The sequence below is a fragment of the Ambystoma mexicanum genome, chromosome 11, assembly GCF_040938575.1.
Source record: "Ambystoma mexicanum isolate Mex_15411 chromosome 11, UKY_AmexF1_1, whole genome shotgun sequence".
Classification (NCBI taxonomy): Eukaryota; Metazoa; Chordata; class Amphibia; order Caudata; family Ambystomatidae; genus Ambystoma; species Ambystoma mexicanum.
This window is the reverse complement of record NC_090934.1, coordinates 1021487623-1021507931: the sequence shown is the minus strand read 5'-3', so window position 1 is coordinate 1021507931 and position 20309 is coordinate 1021487623. Positions and strand designations below refer to the sequence as shown.

Genomic DNA, 20309 nt, shown 5'->3' with positions numbered 1-20309 from the left:
ACATGTGGGCTTTTTGGCCATCTTGGATTTTCTAAGCCCACAGCAACAAATGTGGCAGCATGATAGCTCAAACGTGGGTCAGGACACCCAACAGTCCTAATTGCCCCGGATTGGGCCAGGAGGACGTGGTACCCAGACCTTCTGGACATGTAAATCTGCCCTCCAATACATCTTCCACAAAGAGAGGATCTTCTCTCGCAGGAGGAAGGTCGGGTTCTCCATCCAGAGGTCAAGACACTCAACCTTCACGCATGGTTTCTGAGAGGTTGAGATATAAGGATTGGGGCCTCCCGGATGACGTAATGGAGATTTTGCTTTCGGCCAGAAGGCCAGCAACTAAATCCTTGTACCGGTGTCGTTGGAATAAATTCAGTAGCTGGTGCAAGGATAAGAATGTGGACCCTTTTCAATGTGGCACTCCTATGGTGCTATCTTTTCTGTTACATTTGGCCAATCTGGGGCTCCAGGTTGGAACAATAAAAGGATACCTGGCAGCGCTTTCCATTTTTAAGCGCTCTTCAGAAGAGGTTTCCTATTTCAAGATTACATTGATTATCCAATTTTTGAAAGGGCTCACAAACATGTCCCCTCCAGTACCATTTCATGTCCCTACTTGGGATTTGAATCTTATGTTGAAATTCCTAACTTGTATACCCTTTGAGCCTTTACTTTCCTGTCCTTTAAGGCTTTTAACACTTAGAACTGCCATTCCTGTGGCTTTAACATCCGCAAGCAGGGTAAGTGAGTTACAGGCTCTCTTATGCAAACCTCTGTATACTACCTTTCACAAGGACAAGGTAGTGCTTAGAGTTAAACCTTCTTTCTTGCCGAAGGTAGTTTCTGACTTTAACTTGTCACAAAAAATAACACTCCCAAACTTCTACCCTCCTCCTCCTTTGGGCAAAGAAGAGGAGAGCATACACAGACTGGACCCAAAAAGGGCTCTGAGTTTTTATATAGCAAGAATGTCAAAATTGCGCAACGGTGACCAACTTTTCGTGGGTTATACCGGTCATAAACTGGGATTAGCAGTGACTAAACAAACTATATCCTGCTGGATTACTTTGGCTATTGTGAAGTGTTTCAGGTTAGCTGGGAAAGACCCGCCAGAAGGGCTTCATGCCCATTCCATGTGGGGTATAACAACTTCCGTGGCTCTTCAGAGGGGAGTCCCTGTAGTGGATATCTGTTCAGCTGCAACTTGGGCATCAATACATAATTTTGTTGAGCATTACTGCTTAGACGCCTCTTCTTCCCATGAGGGATTGTTTGCAAAAGTTGTACTTCATTCTATCCATGATTAAAATAAATAGTACTCCCACTTCCTAAATTATCACTGCTATGGGAGTCTATCATAGATGAGGAATATGTGGGAGGACACAATCCATTAGAAGAACCAGTTACTTACCAACTGGTAACGTTCTTTCGACTGGATGTTCCTCCCACGTATTCCTCATCCCCCTCCCATCCTACCCCACTGTACAATTTATGTAATTTACACTTTGCGTTTCACAAAGAACTTACAGTGTGGGGCACGACTGAATGATTAGTTGATTATACGAAAAAACAGAACTGAAGCCAAGGGGCGCGGCACGAGCTACTTATACTGCTGGTGACGTTGATACACTATGGAGACCGTCGAGGGACATTGACGCCACGACCTTGTGCACGGCGCCCTCTGCTGAGAATTTTTTTTCCGAAGCAGCAAAGCTGGCAAGTTACGAATATCATAGATGAAGAATACGTGGGAGGAACATCCAGTTGAAAGAATGTTACCAGTTAGTAAGTAAGTTGTTCTTCTGCGGTAGTTGTATGCAAACTTCAGCAGTTCATTGTTCCAAAACTATCCGCATTCTAGCTGACATTAGCGGCACTCACTTTTGAAGTCATGCGGGTGACATAATACAGTGCTTTTGTAGTAATGCGGGTGACAGGCAGGTGTCTCTTCATTAGTGTCCGCAATGATATTGTCCGTCACATCGTGACAAATCTCTAATGATAATTACAGAAAGTTAATTTCCCACGGAAGTTGATGAATGTGTTCCATTTCAACAGTACAAAGCTTGCATGCTTCAGCTGTGCACGTACGGGTATGGCACTTCCAGCTTACACGCTTCAACCCTGCACGTACAGAACCTATGTTGAGGTAGCTGCTGCGCAATCTCAACGCTCCAACTCAAAGTAGCTGAAACCGATGTACAGGATTCATGCTTTTCTCATGATCAGCTTTATGTGGCTTGCTCCAGAGTTGGAAACAAAGACAGTTTTTCCCGCTAGCTTCTAAAGGAAAGACTAGCAATATTGTCTACAAGGAAGCATTGGTTTAGTTCATTAAATAAACTTCAAAGTAGGACTGAAGTAGGAATTCCTAATTGCAGTTTAATGAACATCGCTCTTGCAAATTTAGGGCTTCCTTGATCCAAACAATCCTCAGATGCAAGTTCTTCTGTGCATACCCAATAGTTTCTCAAGGTAGGCATTTTGTTGACCAGACTCATAACATCCGTCTCTGCCTTCTTAAATACTCTTCTGAGTACACATTTTGTTGTATTGTTCATTGACTCAGGGTGTGCCCAAAATGAGCCCAACCCAATACTCTTCAGTTGTTTCTTAATATGCGCAATCCAGGGGAGTGAAGCCTCCCGTCCGGGTTGAGCCATAACGTCGCCCACTACTTATCTGAACCTGTGGTGCTTAGCAGTTGTCCAGATCTTGACGCAATAATATATGGGTTTTGTCTTGCATATTGAATCAATCCTCTTCAAGTCTAGTTCCAGATAAAGAGGCAGATTAGGTGTACTGATAAGCAAGCCCAACATATTTTTTATACATTTATTTTCGATTACTGACAGGCTACCACAGTTAAAATTGCCCCATAATTCGTCTCCATATTAGGCTGCCTGCCGAACTTGGGGCTTATATGCTTCAATGGAGTCTTTAACTGCCTTGTTACCAGGTTCACGGGTAAACCTTGCAATGGCTCTGCATGCCTTGGCAACTTGAGCAGTCCACCTACAATCCTCTTAAACTCTCAATCTGAGGTAATCATAGGTGTCCTTCTTCTCTATTGGCTCACCATTCAAAACTAAATAATCGCTTTTTTGTTGTCTATTGCCTCTAAAAACCAAGGCTTTCGTTTTTTCCACATTAACTCACAGCCCGTTTTCAGCACATAGCTCAGTAAAGGCTGTTAACTGCGCTCTGAGCCCCCTTGCAGTCAGTGACATCCAAACCGCGTTTGTCCGCTAACATGAGTATTTTTGTTTTTTCTCTTGCCAGGGTTAGGAGCATCTGATGGGAAACCTAGCAGTTTATCAATGACACCAATTTAGGTTCAAGGACACAGCCCTGCTGCACCCCCATCTGAATCTGTCATTTCTGGAGTACTACCATGTGTTTTCCATCTAACTACTGCCTCGTTGTTTGAATATAAGATCTGAATGGCTTCCATAAGGACAAGAGTATGTTCATATTGATGAGAACTTGCCATAACCTTGCCCTTGGGACCCGATCATAGGAAGTTTTTGGATCTATGAATACAGTGTACGCAACCGATTTCATAAATTCACAAGCTTGTTACATATCAATTGGAGACACAAACTCTGATCAACTGTACTCATGCTAGGCTGAAAGTCTGCTTGCAGGTGACTGATCACATTTGGCGTGCCAATCCATGTCTCTAAATGTTCCAAAACCTTTCTGGCAAAGATTTTTTCGCTTACATAGAGCAGGGAAATTGGGCCATAGTTACACGGTTGGTCCCTGCCATCCTTCTTATATATGGGGACTATTTCTGCACCATTCCAAGAAGGCAGCATTAGGTTTGATTCCAGTGCTGCATTGAATCATTTCTTAAAATATGATATCGAAATGATTGTTCCAGTATACAAAAGTCTGCTGGGGCCTTGTCTGGCCCCAGTGCGTTACCCTTTTTCTGGCTTGAAAGGGCCTGCATAGCATTTTCCTCACTGAGGGTCAAGTGGGCTATATCAAGAGAGCCAAACTCTTGCACTTCCGATGGAGGCTGTTGCTCCACAAAGGACCTGTTTTCACGGTAAAGATTTTTAAAGCCCTTGTGTCAGGTTGATTCGGGGATGCAGCCTGAGATTAATAAATCTTCTGTAGTTCGCCATGCTCCCATCTTTTGACAGAACTTCTGTGACTCTTTATTAGTGATAGCTGCTAACAAACTATTCCACATCTCCTCTATATACACTTCTCTTTTCTTCCTAATTATATTTTTATAATTCCTCCTAGCTTCCAGTAAAGCAATTACACCACCTGTAGCCACTTCTTAGCACGTTTGACCAAAATACCTTTAGCCCTCCTAAAGTCCCCATCATACCATGTTTTTTTGTATGCTGGCTTTCTCTATTGAGATAGCACACGCTGTAAATAACCCTCCTAGCTCTTCCGTTAATTTAATTTTGGCCTTTACAATATCTGCACTCAAGTAGTTTGAAAATAAATCTTCCAGTGATAGTAGCATACAATCATACACTTCAGGAAGTACAAAGGTGGGATAAAGACTGATCTGCAAATGGTTATTTCCCTTCTGTGAAAGGTATAGTGAGCTAAAACCTGGTTGTAGACCCTCCCGAGTGAGCAACTTCCCATAGAACAGGTTATGTGGCCGTGTTGGCTCTCGGTAGAGGGGCTCCTAGACTTGCTTGTGCACTTCTGGAAGTAGTTTGTCTCTATCACGATTGGCACATTTTACAACTCGCCTGGTGTGGCCCTCGATAGTAAGCACAAAATTCACTCCTTCCTTTTCTTTCTGTTATCTCAAACACTCTACTGTTAGTACAAGGGGGTAATGGTCACTCTACTTTCGGTATAACTTCATTGTTTTTTTTAGAAAAGGCCAAGACTCCAGAGTGACTAATATGTAGTCAATCAAACTGGTTCCCACCCCACTAACGAAGGTGTCGTCATCTGGTCTATCACCTATCAATCTACCATTACATGCCCTCATGATCTGGGCCATTAGGAGACTAGCTACCTCCATTGCATGTTGATTTTTCCTCTTAGGTTTGGGAGCTACCAGTCCCTACACCACCCCCCCTCTGCATGCCGTTTCTTTGTCAGAAATATTTACCATAATCTCTAATGACTCAAATTGTATATTAAAATCCCTGGTAACTATAACTCTTAGGTTATGCAAATGCCTCTGCCTCCACCAATCTAACATATCCTTCAAACGGAAAAATAGCCTCATTCTTCCAGCAAAATGCAGTTGATTATACAAATTAATAAAATGTTGACTCAATCTCTCGGCTTTAAATGCAACTCTACTATATCCCTGCTGTCATTGTCAATGAATACTGCAGACGCATACAATGATGCTTTAACCCGAATCGAGACTCTACAACTGGGCCTACGTCCTCTACCTTGAATTGTTGATACAGAAAAGATTGCATGACCCTACAGATGCAATGCTTCTGTGGCCCATGTATCTTGGAAGCATATTACTTTGTGGCACCGAATGAATTCAATCCATGCCTAATCACTAATATTCTTCCCCAGCCCTGCAATGTTCCATGAAATTATAAACGTGCACATTCTATTGAATGTGATCGTTTTTTCTTTTATTTTTTTTTGGGTGGGGGGGGGGACCCCCAATTCCCCTATCCACACTTATTTTTTACTATTGCCCACCCGCCCAAACCCTTATTTAACCTTTCCCACCACCCCTTAAAAAAAACGATGAGCAGCACATTCGATGGAATGTGCACGTTTAAAAGCCTGGCGATGTAAAAGCAGGCGATGAAAGGACGTTGTACCGATATTATTATATACACCTCCGGCCACATCAAAGTTATAGTTGGTGGTACAGAGGCTCTGTAAGGGTCTGGTCATCAGGTTCAGGAACCTTTTGCCAATTCTTGTGGGCTCTGCTGTGCTGGCTGGCAAACGAATGTCTGGGTTTCTCGAGATATATTGTTACATGGCCCAAGGGCATAATCCAACCTTGGATTAGTGGCGTTGGGCTCTGTATTTTTTGCCCTTAGTCGGTCTATTGAATTTGATACAGCAACCCATGCCTCAGGCCTGGTTCCGCCACTATTTCCTGCCCTTGATTGATCATTATAGTGCAGTCCGTGTTGTTCAGCTGCCCTTGGGCAGCTACCCTGCTTCACTGCTAATAGTGGCCTATTGTCTATTCCACTGTCTATCATCGGAGGGCTGAGCCTGTTGTCATTATTTTGCAACTCAAAGTATTCCTTTTATGGACCTCAAAGATTTAAAGGTTGTGTTTATCCTGTCAGTTATCAAACCAATGACCATCAAGTTACACACTGCTTTGGGTGATGTACTGTTTCTTTTTTTGCTATTGTTTTTCCCCTCTAAAAGGAAGTACTAAATATGTATTATCACTACATAAACATGTTATTTTATTAATATAAGCAGCCCACAAGTTTGAGAGATGAAAGCAGTGTCAAATTTCACTAAACATGGCCATAGTTGTATGAAATTGTTCTAAGATTAGGGGTGAGGTTGGTGTTATAGGCTGAGATTTGAAAGCCATCAGTGTTAATGAGATGTAAGTATTGCTTGTGGACACATCTAGTATTTAGACACTGTTCAGTCTAGAGAGATGCCTTTTAATGAGTAATGTTCCCTTTTCTTCTTAAAGAACGGAAGATCGAAAGCGCATCTCTTGGAAAGCACTGCCTAAGAAACCATGCAAAAATCTAATGAACACCTTACACAACTTATACCAACAACTGGCAGAATGTGAGTATTGTACATGTTTATGTGTATTTATTTTTACTTGCAATGTGCTAGCTGCAAACTGAATTTCCACTTGCTGCCAGCTACCAGGGAACAAAAGGAAGAAGGGAGGAGGAAATTAGTACGGGATTGGTCTGGGAAATGGGAAGAGGGCAAGGTGATGGGGAAGGATGCAGTTATCCTGTCTAATGAGGGACTAATGTAAGTAAAGTTAAGAGATAGCTTGTATATGCTTATAAGAAATTAATAAAGGATTTGATAGCTCTAGTGTAGGATTTGGTCAAGGATTGACAAAGCCTGTGAGAAGTTGAAAAGGCATCAGTCTCCTATGTTTCTGTTCACTGTAAAGTCAGAAGAATGCATGTCTCTTAATCTATAGTAATGGTGGATTTTGTTTTAAAGGTAGCATTGTGTGAACACGTTATTGTCTTGAAGGTGAGGCCAAACATCTTGAACTCGGCAGCTATAATAGCAGCCATGTACTGGAACGCCCTACCCCTGCAATTGAGACCAGAAAAATCATATTGGTCCTCCGGGAGACATCTCAAGACGTTACTCTTCTCTGCAAACCTACTGTTTATCTGAGCCATGGGAGTACCGGAACTCTCCGCTGACAAATACTAATTGCCCTGACACTAAACTCACTGCTTCCCTAAGCTCCCTGTATACGTTTTCAACTTCTTGTCTTTGCAACATGTAACCAGCGCCTTGATGCCCCCAGGTTTAGCGCGCTTAACAAATGAAAAAATAAATCAATAAACTCAATCCCGGCCGTCACAAGGGAGGGTTTTTAGATGATGTAAAGGAACTTGCCATTAACTTTTTGTGAGACCTAGGGTGTTGCTTCATCTGGCCTGTGACAAAACTCAGATGCTGTGTGGAAGTCAATGCCAGAGTGCCAGGTGTTCCAATGCTCTGACAGTGAGTAAGACCCATCCACTGAACCATAGTTCAATGAGGCCCATTTCCAGAAATGTGTGTAATTTTTTCTTGGGCTATGGCTTGATGTATTTCTAGGAGCTGATAGGGTCTTTGACGCACAGTTTTATTGGGGGATGTTTATTTGGGTTGGCATATGATATTTACCCAATCTGGCTGTACAGAGAAGACATTTTTATTCAGCTAGGAAGACAGGCATTTCTCGCATCTGTTGGATTGTTAATATCTCTGAGAGTCCTACGTCTGTGGTATTGGAATGAGCCTCATTACAAGTTGGGCGGTAAGTGGTAAAAGTGGCTGTAACAGAATTACTGACACTTTTACCTCTCTGCCAAATTAGAGATCCCAGAAAATGGACATCGGAATTAGTTATCCCCGGTGGAATTATCACCAGTGGGATTATCGCCGCCAAAATTACAGCTGAAAAATCTCAGAATTAGCCCCATGTGGTAGTTCCGCCAGTCGAATTAGCACCATGCATAAAGATGGTAATTCCTACACATTACAAGTGGAAATATCACCAAAATACTGACAAAGGGTGGCAATTCTTCCAAAAACACAATGCAGTTACCTCCGCCTAAAAGATGGAGGTAAACCATTCAGGTGATGAAAATGAATCCACATGTGCCAATAATTGCCACCAAAAGAGTATTTAAGGCCCACGCCTTCCCCAAACACACTTCCTAGCAACATGCAGCCCAAACCAGAAATGGGTTTACGGCATCCATAATTGTTAATGTTCATTGAGCTCCAGCGGCAAACAAGGCCACAGCAGTGAAGGAGACGGGCACTACAAAGGAGAAGGAGACGTGTGTGGGCGAGACTGCCGATTCCGCATGTACGTCCCTTCCCCTGGACACTGACTGAGGAACAATTAGTCACTCTCTTATCGTTTGGGCTGGCACACTATTGCAGACCTGCTGAGCCTGACTGAGGCCGATCTTTAGAGCGCCATCACCATCAGAACTGCCACCTCACCCCTGCAGAAGCTGGTGTCCGTCCTCCACTTCTGTGCCCTGCTTGCATTTAAACACACTGTTGGGATGCTGCATGACATGCCCTTGCTAACATTCGCCAAGTGCTGAAGCAAATGTTGGATGCGCTCAGGAGGCATGCCCATCAGCACATCTCTGTGCCCACCACCCAGTCCCACGCTGCAAAGGTACGGTTTTACACCATCACCCAGTTCCCCAATGTCAAAGCAACACTGAACCTCACACGTAGCATTAGTGCCACCTCAGGCAGTGGAGTCATATTGGAACTGGAAACAGTATCTTTCCATGAAAATTCAGATGTCATGTGATGCAGATCTCAACATCAGCTGCTGTGCCCGATTTCTAGGCTCTACCCATGGTCCTGAGGAACAGCACCCTCCCATGAACACATACCGGGAACAGCGCATCTCGCTTCTGGGCAAGTAGTCAAACTGACAATGATTTGGCAAAGAGGCCCACATGGAGACAGGTATGAGACCAAATGTGAGCAACAAATAAGTCCCATAATTCCCGGACCAAGATGCATGAAATAAGCCATGGCCCAGTGTTAAGAAAGATTTCATAATTGTATGTAATGTTCCCTCCATGTGTACACCCCAAACATTTTGCTGCTGTAGACACCATTGACTGACTTTGCTGGAGAAGCACAGCCTTCAGCTGCACTCCTCTGGGCTTTCGCTCACTTTTTATGGGAAAACTGACATGCCCTTAAAACAGTCAGTACTGGGAGACTTTGTTCCCCTTAGTCCTTTTCCCATGTTGCGACTTTTGTGCAACATGTAACAAGTGTGCAATGTATCTTACCATACAGCACCCTTGGGTCTATAGTCATTTTCCAAAGGCCCTAGATACTCTCGTTGGACTTTTTTATGAACTGTGCAGGTGTGTCATGGACAGGACTGCTGGCAGCTATCTTTTTGCATTCTTTTTAACCCTTTCCTGCCATGTTAACCACGTTTGGCATGAATAGGTGGCCTGGCTCCAAAAGGGCCATGCCACGAGGTTCTTTGTCCTGTCCTTTGGCCATCTTGCCCCTTCACCTTCCCCAGGTCGAGTCGACCCGGGTCAGTAATTATTTGGTCATGCACTTTCCCGCGAAACCCAATGCTTTTGCGGGCTTCTGCATGCCTTGTGTGTGTGCCTCCAGGATGTGGGCTGGAACGTCTGAGTCCAATACACATCCTGGGCGCCAGAGAGTCTGGAGTGCCCTGGATGACTGGGACCACCGTGGTCTGTGATTGGTACATGTATGGAGTGTGTGTTTGTGAGCGGATCTCCCATTGGGTCCTCTTCGTTTTGGCGTTAAGAGGAGGCCAAAAACACCCCTACCATGTCGATCTCCTGAGCTCTCACTGAGCAAAGGATAGGATCCAAGTATCCTGGAACTACGAAGCCGAGTCGAGGAACCGCTGGTGACTCGTCGGAAGGTTTGGGACCCTGAGCCTGCTGTCGTCCCATGGGACCCCTCTGTATCTGATCATCCTAGAAGGTCTGCGAAGATGCTTCGACCCATTGGAATAGTGGGACCAACTGTTCTCGGCACCTTCACCAAAACCTACAAGTAAGCTTTCGCGGAAGTGTCCCTGGGCCAACCAGTGGGCTGACCAATTTACGCAGGACCTTTGCTCTGTCTCCTCTGCCGTTTCGAGGAGGCCCTTGAAACGTGGTATACTGCTAGCTCTGTGTCCCCGGCATCCTCACACCGAATTTCGTACACTTGGCATTCCCAGGTCTGAAGTGAGATAGGTGCGCCAGGAACGGAATAAATGCAGTTACCGTGTTGCCCTGACGTGGCAAGGTCGTTTGCAAGTAAGCTGCATTTGTGACCCTTTTGCCCCTGAAGCATGCGGCAGTGAAACTGGGTCAATTCATCTACCCTGAGTTGAGAAATCGCCACTGTCCCATTTGGGAATCATCGCTGTATCTGTGGAACTGAAAGCCGCAGAGAAGTCCTTTTTGTCGCGTTCGAACCTGCAACCCGAGTGTACTGAACAGGCGAAGTTTGGGTCCAAGTGCGCCTGGGACCAGTGAGTGCTTACAATACTAACCGGTTGCCCCTGCTGCCAAGGGCCCCTTTTACGCACAAGTGGCCCCTGGGGTCTTTCTCCTTTTCACTGCTAGTGCGAACTAGCGACTCCATCCTGCTCTCTGGAACTGCCTCTGCCTTCAAGTGGAGGTCCGCCCTGAATAGTGGGAACTTGTTCTCCATTGCCTCATCCACCTTCCCGAGCCGCTTGCGACCCCTGAAGAGACCCTATTTTGCCCATTGGAACAACCGTGTGCGCTTGCATTGCATGTACTATTGAGCACAAGGCTCCTCTCTTCTGGGGGCTTAGACTGCCTCTTAGTTAGGTGTGGTATCGATGTCAAAGGGGCCTAAAGACTATCTGCACTGCCTGTTTCCTTCCCATCAAGGTTGTCGACATGTTATGTGCATTTAACCCCTTTATACCCTAATGGTCTTGTATATACATTGTATTAATAGTGATGTGTTGGTTTACAAAGTGTTACTGCGAGTCTTTTGCTATGGTCTATGTTACAAAAGCCTTGTAATAAATGTGTCTATATTTTTAATATAACACCTGTCTGGAGTAATTTGTAAGTGTCCTTGCTTTGTGTGCTCATTGAGGTCCTTCAGTCACCCTCACCCCTCCTGAGACCTATTATTGACCGCCTGCCATAGCTACCCTGATTGGTCTGGCTTGTCCAGAGGTTACCCTGTTCCTAGAAACTAGGCTGGCCTTCTGAACCTCTGCCCCTCCTGGTCAGGTTTAAAAATCCATCTTAACACCCATTACTTACCTTTTGCTGGTCACAGAGAGACCTGAGAAATCTCTATAGGCTAGTCTTGCATGTATGAAAGCAGGCCCACAATTCCTTTGGATCCAACAAGCCATTCCCAGTCAAATCACGGGAATAGGCCAGTAAATGCCCTAAGCCCATTGCTGTAGTATCACCTTCAGGGTGTTGCCCAAACAGACAGAAACCAATGAACAATGATGCAGTACATGCTGCACTCCTCTGCTTGTGCCCATTGAAAGCCAGTAATGCCCCCTTTGATGTACGGGGTGCCATCCACAAACACACATCAGAACACAAAGGCCACCAGCACAACCGGAATAGTAACAAGCAATTTGGCAACCAACACTCATGTTCAACCTTGTCCTTTCTACCTGTTGTAGGTGACTGAGGCTATCTGCAGTTAACTTGTTTAATGTGAGGAACCCTGATTCACCACAGGAGATAATGAGGTACACAAGAAGACCAGAACATATAGCCCTGTGAAAGTCAGAAAAAGCATAGTCATATGCGCAATGATGCACAACATGTGCATAAGGCGGAATATTCCAATGCCTTCACATGAGGACCATGCCCCCCATGGGTCTGATGATGAAGAACTTGCAGGTGACAACAGGGCACCTCAGGATGTACATGAGGAACTGAGAGAAGGGCGCATTGTCAGCCAGGACCTAATGGACACGCATGTTTGATTGCAAACGTATGCACATGTCACTTTACTGCTACCTTTCACTGCATGCACATGCATCACTTAAATGAAATAACCACTGGATTCATTGGCTGTAGCTCAAAGGGATTTATTTGACATGTATACACCCTCATCCCCAACTCCTTAAACCCCCTGTCACCATCAACCCCAACACCTTCTCGACCCCACACCCTCATCCCCCAACACCTTACCCTCCCACACCCTCTTCCCTAACATCATACCCTCCCCACACCCTCATCCTGAATACCCCCTCCCCACACCCTCCTATTGTGCACTCAGTGACATTGCTGCCTTTTTGACTGGAGTGGTGGGATGAGGAATGTGCTGCTTTGGGGACTTTGATGGTTTGCTTGCCACAGATCCCTCTGTTGGGGTGGCTGACTCTGAACTAGCAGTTTAAACGCCCAGGTGTGCTGCAAGCTAAGGGTTATATCTTGTGACACATTTTCATTAGTGTCAGATAAGCGCTCTGCGAAATCCTGCACCCTTTGGCTTGTTAGGGTGGTGCTAACTGTGCTATCTTCTTCACACCATCAGAAATGGCCCAAAGAAGTAGCCACCCTGCTCCGCATCTTGCATTGCCTGGTAGTGGCCCAGTTGTGTGTGTGTGTGTGTGTGTATATATATATATATATATATATATATATATACATTTTCTTTTCTTTTTTTAATTTATATAGCGCACAGCTGCCCTGGGGCATTGTGGTGCTGTTACAGAGAAGATTGCTTAGGTAGGCAATACGTTCCATCCTCTCCTGCCGCTGTTCAATCTGCATGCGCTTCTCCCAGATGGCATCCAGTGTGTGTTGTGGTGCCGGACTTGGAGTCACATGGTGGTGCCTATCTTCAGAGCCAGAAACCTGTGCAGTGTCTGCATCTTCATCCTCTGGAGGTGAGTCAGTGTCTTCTGCATGGTGCTAATGCAGGGCATGGCAAGATAAGGGGGAGAGGCTGGTGTGCAGAGGCGAGATGCTAAGAAGGGGAGAGGAGTCCATAGGCAGGTGGCTCACTGGGGCAGTTGCAGAGGTAGCGTCAGTGGGGCCTGACACAGGTGCTACAATGTGTGGCCGGTAAAGTTTTTGTGTCCTGCTCAGTGGGCTGGCCAACAGCCTCACTGGTGTTTGAGGTGGGTTCGCTGGTTTGCACCCCAGATTCAGTGCCAACAGTGGCAGCTGTGTGGGAGGTGCTTCTGTAGGCTGCCCTAAGGTCAATGTGATTCCAACAACTGTTGGATGTGTGCTGGTGCCCCCAGAGGTGGCTGCAGTGGTGCTCTCAGACTCTGAGGTCCTGACAGTGTTTCGTGGCCACAGCTCTACTTGGCTTGCTGGGTGCTGTATCACTAGACTATGCAGAATGTGCTGGTGACAGACTGGAACTTGCAGGAGCAGAAGTGGCAGGTGTGCTGGGCCTTCCATGGCTTTTGCGCTGTGTTCTGTGCCTGTTGTGAGACATGTAACATGGCATGATTACCCTTTTGGAAATGTCCATTTCCAGTCAGTTTAGCAGTCAGGTACTGAGAACATTGTTGGGAATGTGAACCTTGGCTCGGGTCTCATGGACTTTAAGGTTGTGCAAGGTCATGGCTGAAGACCTGGGGCCATATTGTTTTTGAAATGAGTAGTCCTATCACCTGAAAGGGGCCCTGCTACCCGTCATAGTGTGAGTGCAACATTCGGGGAACACGCTGTGAGTCCAGAGGCCTTGCTGCTGCTGATCTGCTGCCCTTGTGCTCTGTGGGATCAGACAGCCAGCAGCTGTTGGATTTGCGCTGTGCATTTTGTGGGCGAGGGCTCTTTGGCTAATATGTTTTGGTTACATGGGTGCAGTGCGTACTGCCAACAGGGGTTGGTGATGTACTATATGATTCATTTGGTCCAGCATACTTACTGTTGCTTGTTTCAGATGTATGTCCTACATGAAGGGCCGCCTCCTTCTCTAAGGTGGAACTTTGTTGGCGTTACCACCTGCCTGGTGTGCGATGTGTTTCTTGTACATTGTCTGCCCCATGCTCTGCTGGGTGACTGCAAGTGTGTAGATTGGCATTCAAAAGGGGTTGCTGGTGGAAATGGGCCCATGGGTCACTCATGTACTCATCGGGATCTTCCTGGCTTCCTGCTCCTGGCTGCCTGCTCCGACCTCTGACTGCCGCTCCTACACCATCCAAGCCTGCCATGTGCAGTATGCTGCTCAGTGTCTCCACCAGGGTATGAGTTGCAGGGGCTCCACTGTCCCTCCTCCAGTGGCTGCTGTCTTCCTATGGTGGATGGCTACTAGTGTGCGGAACCCAGATTTGAGGTCATTCCACCTCTTCCTGAGGTCCTCACAGTCCCATGAAACAGCTGCCACGTTGTTGTGAATCTCACTCCAGATGGTATTTTTTCTCTGGTCTGAGGTCTTTTGTTTTTTTGCCCCATATAGCTCTTTAGAAAGGGCCAACACATGCTCAGCGAGCACAGTGGCACCTTGCCTTTTCTTTTGCCTCATGACATGTTTAGGCAGACTTCCAGGTTTTGATGGCACTTCCAAAATGGTGAATTTGAGTGCCTTGAGTTTTTAAAGATGGCTGCCGCTCAACTTCCCATTTGCATCATGACAATTTTCCGATCAGCGCAAATTCCGCCAGTAGACTTACTGCTCTGTAGACCTGGGAGAGGCAGGGAATTTATGGGTAGGGCCGAGCCTGGGGGTCTGGCCTGGCTCTTAGGGCCAAGTACGAACTTAGCCTGGGGAAAGTGCAACGCGTAACAGGGGAGGGGGCCTGGTTGTGGGGCAAGAAAATGAGCTAAGGGGTTTGGGGGCAACAAATAGGCCTAAAGGGACAAGAAAGAATGGTTAAAATGGACAGAGGCAAGAAAGGTGGCTACAGGGGGCAAGAACAGGGGCTGTTGAACAAATAGGAGCTAAAAGGGACTGGGGATGCAACAAAAGGGGCTAAATACATGAGTATCAAGAAAAGGGGCTAAAGGGACTTGGGGATCAATAAAAGGGCAAAATGGTAATGGGGCAGTTAAAGGGCAACACAAGGGGCTAAATGGGGGGTCAAGAGAAGGGGCAAAACGGGTCTGAGGCAGCTAATGGGGCAACCAAAGGGGTTAAATGGGACTGGGATCAAGAGAAGGGGCAAAACGGGTCTGATGCAGCTAAAGGGGCAACCAAAGGGGTTAAATGGGACTGGGGTCAAGAGAAGGGGCAAAACGGGTCTGAGGCAGCTAAAGGGGCAACCAAAGGGGATAAATGGGACTGGGAGTCAAGGGAAGGGGCAAAACTGGTCTGGGGCAGCTAAACGGGTTAGGGGCAATAAAAGGGGATACATGGGACTCGGGGTTAAGAAAACTGGTCTAGGGCATATAAAGGGGTTGGGGCAACAAAAGTGGATAAAGGATACTGGGAGGGGCAAGAAAAGGAGCTCTTTGTGCTGTCTGCACATCAAGAGTGTCTTTTTTTTTGTTTTGGACTGGGTGGGCCCGATGGGGCTCATGGCCGGCCCCTGCTCTGGGCAGGCACTGACCCAAGAGGGGGGTCAGGCCAGAGCCCCACCAGGCTCGCCCAACTCTACTGTTCTGCAGTATTACTGTTTGGTAATTACACCAATTTTACAGTGGTAATCGTAAATCCACATAAAATTGTCGGAATTACTGCTGACCTTCACTTTGCAGCAGTAATTCTGCCTGACAGAATTACCATTACCACCGATGGTTAGTGCGTGCACCCATCCACTCCTGATTTGGTGGTAATGCTGCTAGACATTGCTACACACCTCAGCGGTAACTGTAATTCTCCAGCATTGGAGTTGTCATAGGTTCACATGCTTGAATATTCCCTGTCGTCAGACTGGGAATCCCTGGTAATTTAATTAATAAAAATAATACTATAAAACCTCTTCCTTAGGAAGAGAAAACTACACCCAAAGAGCCCCATAGGGCCTGTGTAGTCTCACTTTTGTAGTCCCTCCACCTCCTTTGGTCCTTTTAGGCCCCAACCAATGAGGTAGCAGGACTTAGGCTCCACCCCAGTCAGCCATCTTCAGATTTATCACCGTCTCTACAGATCAGGGGAATCCTCTTCTGCTCTCTGAGAACATTCATTTTTTCAATATTAATTCTAGAAATTTTTGTCATACTTTAAGCTTTATAAGCTTCATTTTCATTGGGGATTCCTGGTACAGCTCTCAGGTTTCCAGCACTTACCACCTAAAAATCTCACGTTTTTAGGCTTCTTATTCTCACCTCATGACTGAGACTCAAGTACAATCTGTCGAGGAGAAGACCTCCCTTTTCAAGGGCTGCTCCAGGTGGGGTAAAAAGGTCATCTTCATCAGAGCCCCCACAAACGTTGCATCTTTTGCCTTTACCCCAATGATATCCAATCATGTAAAATATGTCAAACTTTTTCCAAGAAGACTCTGGAGGACAGGCATAGGAGACTTTTTACTCCACCTGGCGAGCAGACAGATGTCGTCTGATGAGAAATACAGCAAAACTGCACCCTCAACTTCCTCCAGGCACCGTGAGAAGCAAGATCCAAAGAAGAGAGCTTCTTCAGTGGATGGAGCAGACTCTCTGCCATGCAAGAGCAAGAAGAAGAGTGGGAAATCCTCAACTGAACCTGTATCTAAAAGTCTGCGGAAGGGAGAATTACACAAAGGTAAAAGTTCCTCCTTTTCTTCTCCACCGCCGATGAAACGGCCATCCACGGGGACACCGTCCACTGATAAACTAAGCTCACCGTCCACTAAAACTGTCCTGTCGTCGACGGCTAAGCCGTTGTCCACCGTGAGACTAACCACATCGTCGACTAAGGCATCGTCATTAACGTAAGAACCGTTTACGAAGCACCCATCTACGAATGACACTATCGAAAAGCATGCATCAACAAAGACATCCTCATTGATGAAGCACTTATCGACGCCCAAACATTTGTCGTCGACGGAGAAACCGTCGACAGGAAAACCATTAACGAGGCCCCAAGAACAAGCCAAAAAACTGTTAAATGACCCAACACCACAAGATGTCATCGACAAGCCCTTTCAACAACCAGTGGAAGCTTTCAACACTCATACACCACAGCTATATGGTTTAGAAGGCGTTAACCCTCTATCCCCTATAACTGAGATGAACAAACTGCCTGACATCATATTCCAGGAGGAGTTCTCAGAGGGGGAGGAACAATGGCCAGTACAGCCTAAAGCGCACAGTCCACACTGGCAACTGGTGATGGAAGCAGTGGTGGATCATTTCGACCCTTCTCTACTGCAGTCCATGCGCAGAATTATGGCCGAATTCCAAAGGAGGCAAAGGGCACACACGCAGTTCCTGTAAGCTGACCTTCATGAAGCACATCACCATACTACAGCGGGTCACCCAGGTCTCATTCACCGCAGGCACAATGCTCACACTATGGCGAATCACCCAGGTCTCAAAAAAGATGCTCTCCATGTCCTCCAAGGAGGTCTTAATCAGTTAGCAGTCACCAAGGTCAACACTCACACTATGGCGGATCACCCAGGTCTCAGAAGAGAAGACGCGCTCCATCTCCTCCAAGGTCTTCACCTCAAAGATCCAGAGCGCTCAATGCACCTTCAAATGTCAGTCTCAGAATGTCCAGAAGACATAATCTAAGACGCTGTGAGCCTGATGACCCATTTAGGGAATTTTCTGACCCGACAGTCATGACGACGAGTCGGAAGAGGGTGAACTGCCTCAGAACACTCCAGACACAGACGACTGGGAGTCTATTGTCATCAAGAAGCAGAAGAAATGTGACCTACTAGGGGCATCCTCACCTCTGTATGATATCGTATTTTTTCATTCCATCATGGCAAAGTTGGCAGGGATCTTCAAAATACAAGTCACCACAGAGGAGAAGGCATCAGTCCTCTATGAGCACAGAGACAAAAGACCACGCACCATCAGCATGATAGCAATATTAGAAACTATTTGGGACGCAGGTGAAAAGATCCTGGCCATTCCGCTGTCCACTCCGGCGCTGGTGGCCAGACTGGAGAAAAAAAATAAAAAGCACCAGACTCCATTGTGTTTCAGAGGCTATCCTAAACCCGACTCAGTCATCACGGTGGCATCGAGGAAAAGACTGCAAAACCCAACTTCTCCCATCACAGTTCTGCCAGATATGGAGGGACGAAAACTAAAAGCGATGGGGCGCAAAGTTTCAAAGGCGGCATCGTTGACGGTGTGACCCAGCAACACCATGGCCACAATGGCAAGGCTGGATAGAGAATTATGGCTCTGTATGTCCATTCTCACTAAACAACTTCCAGAGGAGTTTCAGGAAGAGGCCAAGGCCATTATCACAGACGGCGAAGTGGTCTCGGACCACATGATCTACACATCGGTGGAAACTGCGCACTGCGGCTTCAGGCAAATGGCACACAGCACAGTCTTGAGCCGCCAAGCTTGGATGAAAGCCACAAGTTTCAAGCTGGAGGTACAGGTGCAGATCCTAGACATGCCCTTCGATGCACAAGACTTATTTGGAAAGAAAATAGATGACCATTTGAAGGGCATAAAGGCCTACACTGACGCCGCTAGGGCGATTATTTTGTTAAAGGACAAGGACCGCCATCCTTTTCGCTCCTTATGAGGTACCAGCTCCAAGTACAAGTCATAGGGCAGATCGTTAAGGGGTCAAGTGTCCTCTTCAACCTTCTTCCAATCAGGGGGTAGATATCAACATGGTTCCACCAGGTACCAGAACCAACATGGCAAAAGGGGTTCAAGCCAGGGCAGGAACCAGATCAAGAAGAACTGACTCGTACTCACCGTGCCTTCCACATCACACCCCAGTGGGAGGATGCATCTCGCTCCACCTCAATCATTGCTACACCATAACGTTGGACAAATGGGTGCTTCAAGTTATAAGAGGGGGGCATACCATAGACTTTCCTCAGCGACCACCAGCTCGCTCACCGCCAATAAAAAACATCCTCTGGCTGCAACAGCTAAGGGTAGAAGCTGCCAAGCTTTAACTAAAGGCCACTATAGAGCAGGTGCCACCTCTACAACAAGGGAAGGGATTCTATTCACACTTTATTCTAGTAAAGAAGAAAATGGCCAATGACGTCCAATACTAGATTTATTGGCCCTCAACAAGTTTGTTCGTCGTCTAAAATACAAGACAACCTCCCTTCAACTTGTCCTTCCATGGCTCAAGAAGGGCCATTTGATCGCTACCCTAGACTTGGAGGACGCCTACTTCCATGTACCCATGCATCCATCCCACAGACGGTACCTCCAGTTCACTGTCGGCGACTAATATTTCCAGTTCAAGGTACTTCCTTTCGTGTGCAAGTCTGCCCCAAGAGTGTTTACAAAATGCCTGGCCCCGGTGGACGCTCACCTAAGGCGCTCTGGGGTACAGGTACTTCCATACCTAGGCGACTGGCTAGTGAAAGGAAGCTCCCTGGAAACCGCGTCGGAGACAGTGGGAAGAACAACAACCCTACTACAGGACCTAGGGTTCTCGATCAACGAGGAGAAATCGTCACCACTACCTGCACAGAAAGAAATCTACTTAGGAGCAAATCTGGACACTCGAGTTCTGAGGGTTTGCCCCTCTCCGAACAGAGTGGCCACAATTTGAAACCTCATTGCATGGTTCAACGAGAGAACAAGCTCCACTGTCAGACAATACAAGTCCCTCCTGGTCGTGATGTCCTCCTGTATTTTCCTCGTACCAAATTGCAGACTGAAGATGAGAGAGCTTCAGGAGGAGCTGGACAGACAATGGGCTCAACAAAGCGGATCGTGAGAGGACATTGTGTAGCACCTGCCACATTTCCACAAAGCCCTCGGATGGTGGGCCAAACACTCATAAATGTGCTGTAGCTCAGGGCCATCCGGTGGGCGCTACAGTCTTTCCTACTGGTTCTTTCTGGAAAGATGGTGACTGTGCAGACGGTCAACACTGCGTCAATGCACTACACAAACAAAAAGGGCGGCACCAGGTCCAAGATCCTCTCGATGGAGGCTCAACAGCTCTGGAGTTGGACAATGCACCACAAGATGCACATGAGGGCAGAACATTTCCCCGGCAAGCACAGTGTTTTGGCAGACAAACTCAGCAGACAATTCCTTCAATCCCACGAATGGGAGATCAACAACCGCAACCTCAAC

The 20309-nt window shown here is 46.6% G+C and overlaps 1 protein-coding gene across 8 annotated transcripts in view; it reads left to right on the top strand.

Moving 5' to 3' along the window:
- Positions 1-20309, top strand: part of DENND4A (DENN domain containing 4A) — a 2028245-nt gene that overhangs the window by 1150342 nt on the left and 857594 nt on the right. For all 8 annotated transcript variants that reach the window (XM_069624248.1, XM_069624254.1, XM_069624251.1 and 5 more), the window contains one exon: positions 6638-6738. In XM_069624248.1, the coding sequence (XP_069480349.1) occupies positions 6638-6738 (101 nt within the window). The remainder of the gene's footprint in view (positions 1-6637; positions 6739-20309) is intronic.